General features: G+C 40.8%; 1 protein-coding gene across 1 annotated transcript; it reads left to right on the top strand.

Moving 5' to 3' along the window:
- Window positions 1-6806: 6806 nt before the first annotated feature.
- Window positions 6807-9438, top strand: LOC109751883 (uncharacterized). The gene is made up of 2 exons (XM_020310761.3): window positions 6807-8232; window positions 8693-9438. Exons 1-2 carry the CDS (start codon window positions 6820-6822, stop codon window positions 9272-9274), a joined length of 1995 nt encoding a protein of 664 aa, XP_020166350.2. The 5' UTR covers window positions 6807-6819; the 3' UTR covers window positions 9275-9438.
- Window positions 9439-10114: the final 676 nt, after the last annotated feature.

The raw sequence follows: 10114 nt of genomic DNA, 5'->3' as shown, positions 1-10114 counted from the left end.
TCTTCTCTTTAATCGCCTTCTGGACATCATCATCCCACCACCAGGTATCCTTATCTTCGCTTCTCCTTCCCCTGGACACTCCAAACTCCTCTGAGGCCACCTTACGAATGCAAGTTGCAATCTATAAGACGAGGGATATTGGCCAAGTCAAAATTTACCCCTAACTATCTATTTTTAATCTCGTGGACGGACGATTTCCTGACCGAAGCAACACCTGTGATAGCTAGTGCTCCGCCATTGCATGGTTGCACGAGTTAGCGGGATTCCTTTCGGACTACATGGACATAACTTCTAAGTTTTGAGGACTAAACCGTCTAATTAGCCGGCTAATACCTAGCTAATTTTAATTATAGAAATAATAATGGAGGGAAATACCATCTTTAATTTCTCTTTACGTAGGCGGCCCTCATAATGGATTCATATGGTGGCTTAATTATTTTTCTAGGGAAGTTCTCCATACACTTATTTAACGGAAATTGAAATTTATATTCCCTTCTTTCATGTCAATAACAACACCTATGGTTTGTAGGAACGGTCTACCAAGCATATGGGACAAGACGGATTGCATCCAATATCAAGAACAATGAAATCAATGGGTACATAATTCCTATTTGCAAGGATAAGAACATTATTTATTTTACCCAAAGGTTTCTTAAAGGTAGAATCCTCCAAGTGCAATGTTGAATCACCACTTAGCGGGATTATTAGGACATGGGCCTCTTTCTTGGGTGAGGAACCAAATTCATGTATCTTTACCAATTAACCCATTTCTTGACGCTGGGTGGATCCTAAAGAGATACGACTTCCTCATGAATTTAATCTTGAATCGGGACCTTTTGGCTCAACTTTATCCTAGTTTTGCCGAAGGAGCAACACCTTTTTCAGTTTACATTGGTCCAAATATGCAGAATTTCTGACTTTTCGCGGAGGACTAGAGAACATTCATCCAAAGTAGTAAAATTGAGCACATCATAAAGAGATTTTTGTATTTTGGAAACACTAGCACCCAAACCACATAAAGCGTTGCATTCATAATTTTTTATCTCGACTTTAATGGTTGGTTCCCACTAATCATATAATTTTTTATGAATTGAAATTTCTAGTTCTATCTTTTCTTCTAAAACTTTCATCAATGCTTCTACAATATGTTTAGTAAAAGCCTTATTTTGTTTGTAGGCATCGGGTGAATTTAGCAAGGATTGCAACAAAGAGATACACTCAATTAAAGCACAACTATCATAATTAAAATCTTGTGATCCAAGATAGTGGGTACATCACTATTTAAAGTTTTTACCTCTCCAAAACCACTTTCATCAAGATTTTCACCCTCCGAACTATGGGGACGCCTTCTAGCTAAAGTTGACTCTTCTTGAGTCCCTTTTTCATCAGGTTTCATGTTGCTAAATAAAGAACCGATAGAAGAAACACCAATCATTTTAATGTCTTCATCATTACTACGATAAAAACCAGGCGGAATTGCTTTTTGTAAGAATTCTCGCTTAGCCCTGAACCTAGCGGTTCTTTCTTTACTTCCATCCATGGAGACATATAAATCTTTAAATGATTCATTAATATTAATCTTGGCTGGCAACATTTTTGATTTAAGATTTTCCACATCATGAACAATTCTATCCATACTCCTAGACATATCATCAAGTTTACTCAATTTTTCTTCTATCATTGTGTTGAAATTTTTTTGAGCATTAATAAATTCTTTAATATTACTTTCAAGATCAGAGGGCATCCTATTATTATTACTATTATTATTACTATTGTTATTATTATTAACATAGAAATTGCCATAATCATTAGAGGAATTTCCAGAGAACAACCTACGATTAAAATTATCTCTATAAAGTTGTTTCATGAGACAAAATTCACATATATGGGATCATATTTTTCTCAATCAAAGTGGACAATGGCACATCATTAGGATCAATAAGGGCATTTTTACTAGCAACCAATTTCATAAGGGCATCAACTTTATCACTCAAAGTACTAATTTCTTCAACCGAATTCAATTTCTTACTAGTAGGAGCTCTTTCAGTATGCCATTGTGTATAATTTTCCATAATATTATCAAGTAATTTGGTATCTTATCTCAATGTAATTTCCATAAAGGTACCACCCACAACGGAATCTAAAAGATTTCTAGAAACAAAGTTCAATCAAGCATAAATTTTTTGTATGATCATTCATATATTTAAACCATGAGCATGGCAATTTCATATCATTAATTTCATCCTCTCCCAAGATTGGGCAACAAGTTCATGCTCAAGTTTTTTAAAATTCATAATTTGATTTCTAAGAGAGATAATTTTCGCGGGAGGAAAATACTTGGTAATAAAGTCATCTTTACACCTATCCCAAGAATCAATACTATTTCGTGGCAAAGATGAAAACAAAAATTTTGCACGATCCCGCAATGAGAATGGGATTAATTTTAGTTTGACAATATCATTATCCACATCTTTTTTCTTCTGCATGTCACATAATTCTACGAAAGTGTTAAGACGGGATGCATCATCTTCATTAGGACGACCAGAAAATTGTTCTTTCATAAAAAGATTTAACAAGGCGACATTAATATCACAAGTCTCAGCACTAGCGGCGGGAGGAGCAATCGGAGTACTAAGAAAATCATTATTATTAGTATTCGAAAAATCACACATTTTGTATTTTCTTGAGACATCATGGCTAGGCAAATAAGATATCAAGCAAACGAAAGGCTAACAAGAAAAACGAAAACATATAATATTTTTTTGTTTTTGTAAAAAAAAGAAGGGGGAGATGTAAACGAGAGACAAATAGCAAATAATGTAAATGCAAGGAGATGATCGTTTATGCATAGGTACTTGAAAGATGTTGATGATGTCTCCTTGGCAACGGCGCCAGAAATTCTTCCTGTTACTTGTGAGCTGCGTTGGGATTTTCTTGAAGGGGAAAGAATTATGCAGTACAATAGAGTAAGTATTTCCCTCAGTTAAGAACCAATATTATCAATCCAATAGGAGAACCAAGCAGCACCCCATTAGCAGTTTATGCACACAAAATAATAAATACTAGCACCCAATGCGAACAAGGGTTGTCAATCTCTTGACGATTACTTGCAAGATTAAATTTTGTAGTGAATAGATAGATAGAACATAAAATAAAATAAAAAAATAAAAAATTGCAACAAGGTATTTTTGGATTTTAATATATGATAAAAGTAGACCCGAGGGCCATAGTTAGCATACGGTGGGTAAATAAATTATTGTTGGGCAAATGATAGAAAAGAAAATAATCATGACGATATCCAAGGCCATGATCATGTATATAGGCATCATGTTCGAGACAAGTATTGTGTTCATAAAGAACCGAGTGACACCTTATTCAAGATGGCATGATGTAGACAAAGTAACCTCACGCATGAATAAATCCCATCTTTTTATCCTTAATGGCAACGATACAAATACGTGTTATGTCCCTTTCTGTCACTTGGATTGAGCACCGCAAGATCAAACCCATCACAAATCACCTCTCCCATTGCAAGAAAATTCAATCTAGTTGGCCAAACTAAATCAATAGATCGAAGAGAAATGCAAAGCTGTAATAATCATGCATAAAAGAGTTCAAAGAAGACTCAAATAATATTCATGGATAATCTGATCATAAACTCACAATTCATCGGATCCCAACAAACACACCGTAAAAAGTGATAACATCGAATAGAACTCCAAGAACATCGAGGAGAACATTGTATTGAAGATCAAAGAGAGAGATGAAGCCATCTAGCTACTTGCTATGGACCCGTAGGTCTGTGGTAAACTACTCACACATCATCGGAAGGGCAGCAAGGTTGATGTAGAGCCCCTCCGTGATTGATTCCCCCTTCGGCGGAGTGTCGGCAGAGGACTCCGGATGGGATCTCGCGAGAACAGGAACTTGCGGCAGCGGAAAAAATATTTCGGGTGGCTCTCTGATGTCAGGGAAATATTTGAGAATTTGTAGATGCGGAATTAGCTCAAGAGGTGCCACAGGGGCTGACAAGGCTGGGGGGGGGGGGGCTCCCGAGCTTGTTGCTCCCTCGTGGCTCTTCAGGTCTTCTCCCAAACCTTCTAGGGTCTTTTTTGGTGCAGAAAAATTTAATCCAAAGTTTTTTCTCCGTTTGGACTCTATTTGATATTGATTTTATAAAAAGCCAAAAACAAGCAAAAAAACAGCAACTGGCACTGGGCACTAAGTTAATAGATTAGTCCCAAAAAATGATATATAATTGCATATAAAAACATCCAAGATTGATACTATAATAGCATGGAACAATAAATAAGTATAGATATGTTAGAGACGTAGCAAGCAGATGACTCTCGCTTTTAACCGGGCAGAGGTGGCGGACGGTATTGGTTGATTCGAGCTACCTTGCGGGTTAGGGGTTTTTGTCCACCAAAAAACCTTGTTATCTTTATACATAAACCCTCTTATTCTCTGTATAATAGAAAAAGGCAATGCTCTGGCCGGTTCCCTAAAAAAAGGGTTCTTTGGCTCCTCACGGGCATCATAAACGGCACAGATCAAGCAGGAAGGAGCCAAAACAAGTCTTATTCCGCGCGCCGCCAGGATGATCACGCAAGGAAACTCACACCTGACCTAACCCTACCACAGGAGACTACTGCCGGTCCTCCCTCCTACACACCGCCAGCCACCGTGGCCACAAGAGAGAGGACGGATCGGGGAAGCAAGAGAGATATAGACAATGGGAGAAAGGGATCTCGCAAAAATCGCACACCCATTACAGTCGCCTTATCTTTTGCTTTTATATACTGTAGCAGGGAGAGAGAGGATTTGAGTGAGCACTCGACCACCTATTCTGCTTCAACTACGAAAGTGACTATGCGGCGCTTGAGTGCCGCTCCCTTCCTGAAGGCGTTGCTGTTGAAGAACCTCGCTATCTTTATAATGTCATGAGGTGATTGGTGCGGATAAGGTCATAGTTGTAGTTTGTCGATCATGGATTTGATAACATCAGGTTTTCTTTCTTTTCCTCACTTAGGCATAGCTTTGGTCTTACATGACTTTGCTATTTGTCAATGTGTTTTTGTGTGTGTGAGATTGTGAGTTGGTGTTGGCTATGTGCATCCTAACTATGCAAAGGCCGGGTGTGTGCTTGATAACCCGCAAGTATACGGGATAGTTGTAGCCTCTTTCGATAAGTAAGAGTGTCGAACCCAACGAGGAGCTAAAGGTCGAACAAATACTCTCTCAAGTCCTATCGGCCACTGATACGACTCTACGCACGACGTTCGCTTTACCTAGAACAAGTATGAAACTAGAGGTACTTTGTAGGTGTGATAGGATAGGTTTGCAAGATAATAAAGAACACGTAAATAAAAAGTAGGGGCTGTTTAGATAAAGATGCAATAATGTACATATAGCGAGTGTGGAAAAGTGGTGGTAGGAGTTGTGAAAGTGTCCCTAAGCAATTGACTATGTTACTAGACCGGTAATCACTATTACAATTCTATTTAAGGGAGAGGCATAAGCTAACATACTTTCTCTTCTTGGATCATATGCACTTATGATTGGAACTCTAGCAAGCATCCGCAACTACTAAAGATTCATTAAGGTAAAACCCAACCATAGCATTAAAGCATCAAGTCCCCTTTATCCATACGCAACAATCCCCTTACTCGGGTTTGTGTTTCAGTCACTCACGCAACCCACTATAAGAGAATCATGAACGCATTGCAACACCCTACAGCGGGAATCCCTCACGCTTGCGCGACACGGAGGGCACCATAGGACAGCACCAATAATAAAACATGCAACTCAAACCAATCATAGCAATTCATCAATCACCGATAGGACAATGGAAATCTACTCAGACATCATAGGATGGCAACACATCATTGGATAATAATATGAAGCATAAAGCACCATGTTCAAGTAGAGGGTACAGCGGGTTGCGAGAGAGTGGACCGCTGAATATAGATGGGGGAAGGTGATGAAGATGTTGGTGAAGATGCCGGAGGTGTTGGTGAAGATCACGGTGATGATGATGGCCCCCGGCGGCGTTCCGGCGCCACCGGAAGCAAGGGGGAGAGAGCCCCCCTTCTTCTTCTTCTTCCTTGACCTTCTCCCTAGGTGGGAGAAGGGTTTCCCCTCTGGTCCTTGGCTCCCATGGCGTGGGAGGGGCGAGAGCCCCTCCGAGATTGGATCTATCTCTCTGTTTCTGCGTTCTTAGATTCTACCCCTTCATCGTTTCTTTTATATCTGGAGATCCGTAACTCCGATTGGGGTGAATCTTTCGCCCAGATTTTTCTCGTAAAATTAGCTTTCTTGCGGCAAAAGAAGAGCGTCAACCGCCTTACGGGTGGCCCACGAGAGTCCAGGGCGCACCCAGGGGGGGAGGGCGCGCCCCCCTGTCTCGTGGCCACCCCGGACACCGTTTCGCGTTGATTTTTCTTCCGGAAAATCCCAAATATTCCAAAATAATTCTCCGTCGTTTTTATCCCGTTTGGATTCCGTTTGATATTGGGTTTCTGCGAAACATAAAACATGCAACAGACAAGAACTGGCACTGGGCACTAGATCAATATGTTGGTCCAAAAATAGTATAAAAAGTTGCCAAAAGTATATGAAAGTTGAAGAATATTGGCATGGAACAATCAAAAGTTATAGATACGACGGAGACGTATCAGTGCTCAATATGTTTGTATCCCCCTGATGCTTCATTTTGAATTAAATAAAATCCACCCTTTATCGAAAAAAAACAGAACTGACTATGCATTATTTGCTATGCCATGTTTTCACAGGCTCTTCAAGGAGTGGGAAGAGCTGATGATCAATTCCCTTAAAGGGCGGGTGATGTGCGTGTGTGACTCTTTCATCTGTGCCGGGATCTCCCTGTGGCGCGTAATACAACGTGATTATGGCAACATTGACAGGGACAACACCAAAGCAAACCTGATGCCAGCATTGGACTTTTTCTATTATCTAGTTCTCTGTCAAGGTGCACTCTCCTTTTTATGGTGTATATCTGCCTTTAGACCGGTGGTTGCACGCTTTAAAGCTCCACTCCTACGAGTATGCGAGTTCCCAGAGATATGGGGTGGCACATCAGTTCAAGGGTACCTGTCTGACACCCGTGATAAATTCTTGCGGAACCCTGAAACATCCACTCAGGATAGTAGATTGGTCAAGTACGCAGTCCATTTGCTGGACTCTGAATCATCGCAAGAAGACTACCTCTCAGGAGCAAGGATGCTGGATGTGTTCATCAAGGTGCACCTAATGGATGTAAGGCCACTTATACTCCCCTCGAGCCAAAAGGTTCAAAAGCTGATGGATACACTTAGGTGGAGTAGCAGTGACAGAGAGATTAAGGAGCTCGCTGCTAGGATATTGGCACATCTTGCCTGTCACATCGATCTAACACAGTTCCCTGGGGCAATACGGTGCATATCCTCCCTACTCAGTTCCACCACCCAGCTGCCATATTGGAATAACGACCAACAAGGATCTTGTAATCAGTCACCTCAAGGTGCAGGGGACAGCCAAGAAGATCGCTGGAATGAGTTGATTCTGCAAGGCCTAACAATTCTGGAGAGGCTGGCGTCTGACCAACACAACTGCAGGGACATATGCAGCAGCCCTGATCTAATCGCCAAGATCATGTCACCTATCTGCTCTGAAACACTAATCCAAGATATCAACATAATGCCGGCATGGCAAGATGTAGTAAATGGAGCCTACAGAGTGGTGCACCGACTCATCCGTGCTCCCGAGTGGACTGGTGGCAGAAGGCTGGCCCATGAAATCTCCTCTAGTGAGCGGGCTGTGAGCAACCTGGAGAGGATTCTTCATCAGGGCAACACAGGTAGCCAACAACTGCAGATGCGAGCTATGGAGATACTGGCAGAATTGGCTTTGGATTCGTCCGCTAACCTCGCCATGGAAACAAAGGAAAATCTGATGAGCAAGCAGCTGCAAATCTTCCTTAATGAAGGGACAGGAGAAGACCTTAAGGTTATGGCTGGGAAAACACTACTGGCATTACTATCCAAGACTACAAGAGCTATATCCGTGGTGTGTATAATGCGCAAATACAATCCCATTGTTGATCAAGTCACTGAAATGCTTGATGCTAAGAACAAGGCCATATACAGAACAATAGCAGCTGAGATCTTGGAGAATTTTTTTGCTCTACATACGATGGACAAGAATCATGTGAAGAATACCTTGCTGCCAAAGGTAACAGTTGTTTATGTAACTCTAACATCTGGAGCAGCACAATACTGTCACTAGCAAGTTAAAAGCATGAGATATTGTGTTGTATTTCTAATGTTTCATGTGCTTTTCTTATAGCTGAATCACCTTCTAAGCCTTTGGATAACATCCAACCTCATCTCACTTCACTCCATGCATAGCATACAGATAAAAACTTGCAGTAACGTTGTTCCAAAATTGTGCACTTTTCCAGTTGAATATTTTTGTATTTGTACAATTTCAAGGCTTCAATTTTAGGCTCACTAATGTTCTATTTTAAGTGTCTAATATTTACGGAAGTTTCAGGCATGTGAGGATTAGCAAGTGTCAACCTAAAGACTAAGATCATACACTGAAACATATTAATTGGAAAGTTCTAGATTTGAAACCTTTACCAGTACCATGTGTGAAGTGATTTGAAGTTTAAGTTATCTTGTTGTTGCAGGTGCTGGCAGAAGTTTTAACCAGTAAAAAGAAGCCGCCATCAGAAGCACCGGAAAGGCAGGCATCCAAAGGATCAGGAGATATTGAAGAAAATCCACTTCAAGACGACGAAGAAAATCAACACCTGGAACATAATGTCCAGATCAATTCATCCGAGCAAAATGAGACGCAGGCAGCCATGGTGGAATTGAAGGAAGCATTGTTATCCCTTACTTCGGTGATATTTGACAAGCTGATAATCAGTGCAGAGGATTTTGACGAAGTGGCTCAAAAGGTTGCCCCAGGAGAAGGTGAATTTGTGGCGAAGCTCAAGACTATAGTAGAAGAGAACTGCGACGCCACGGCTAATAGCCTAAGAATCGTCAAGCTTTGCGGTCAGATTGCGGTTACAATGATGCGGCGCAGCCAGTACAACACACACTTCAAGGATCAGAAATTCGTGGAGACATTGTCTAAGGCTTCAAGAATCACGTGTAACCTTGAAACCTGCATGCTCTTCGCTGGGACAGATTGTGGCGCCAAGAAGACTGCCAGGCCCCTCCTCTCAGATCTTGTGAAAGAGGCAGAAGCGTTGGTTGCTTAAAAATGTAATTGTGATTTCTACCATTTGATGCCTTATTTCTCAGATCAAATAATCATGTTTCCAGCTCTTGGAATCATGGAACTTGGCTTGTTTCATTTATCAAACAAGATTGTGTTGCTGGAATTGTACCAAAATGTTTTTTTACAGAGAGAATTGTTCCCATTTTATGGAACATGTAATGCTACCATTTTGCTATGTGAGACCTTAATTATGATGCCTGTTACCCTTGTTTGATTTCAACTAGTGAATTGTCCGTGCGTTGGAATAGGAGCATAGAGACTGATTTGTTAACATGTTTAATTGTATTTTAACTACTTAGTTGTATCAATTGCTTGTGATACAAGGTAAAAAGAAGGTGGCAGGACAAGTAGTGGTTGTGCGATAGGCTTGAAGCGTCGTACCCTGTTCGGGGGCGCGCCTTCGTGTTATATAGACAGGGGCTTATCCCTGGATATGCATACAAGTAGTTGGAGAGATTACATCTTGGGAAGCAAGGAAGAAATAAGAGATAGAGATAAGTACATGCGGTTTAGAGAGGATCTAAACTATCTCCTAACTACCTCCTGCGGAAGCTTACATGACATATGTCATCGTGACATGATGTTTAACACCCTCCCTTAATCACAACATGGACAAGTTGAGATTATGTTTAAACTCTTCAAAGCTCCGTGTAGGTAATTGATAACCCACAAGTGTAGGGGATCGCAGCAACTTTCGAGGGTAAAGTATTCAACCCAAATTTATTGATTCGACACAAGGGAAGCCAAAGAATATTCTTGAGTATTAGCAGTTGAGTTGTCAATTCAACCACACCTGGATAACTTAGTATCTGCAGCAAAG

The sequence above is a fragment of the Aegilops tauschii genome, chromosome 7, assembly GCF_002575655.3.
Source record: "Aegilops tauschii subsp. strangulata cultivar AL8/78 chromosome 7, Aet v6.0, whole genome shotgun sequence".
NCBI lineage: Eukaryota > Viridiplantae > Streptophyta > Magnoliopsida > Poales > Poaceae > Aegilops > Aegilops tauschii.
The sequence above is the reverse complement of the archived record's forward strand: the minus strand, read 5'-3'. Positions and strand labels throughout refer to the sequence as shown.

Excerpts from the sequence above, each read along its gene's own strand:
- LOC109751883 (XM_020310761.3), top strand. The coding sequence starts at position 6,820 with ATGATCAATTCCCTTAAAGGGCGGGTGATGTGCGTGTGTGACTCTTTC. Across the intron at positions 8,233-8,692 it reads AGAATACCTTGCTGCCAAAG|GTGCTGGCAGAAGTTTTAAC; the intron begins GTAACAGTTGTT and ends TTGTTGTTGCAG.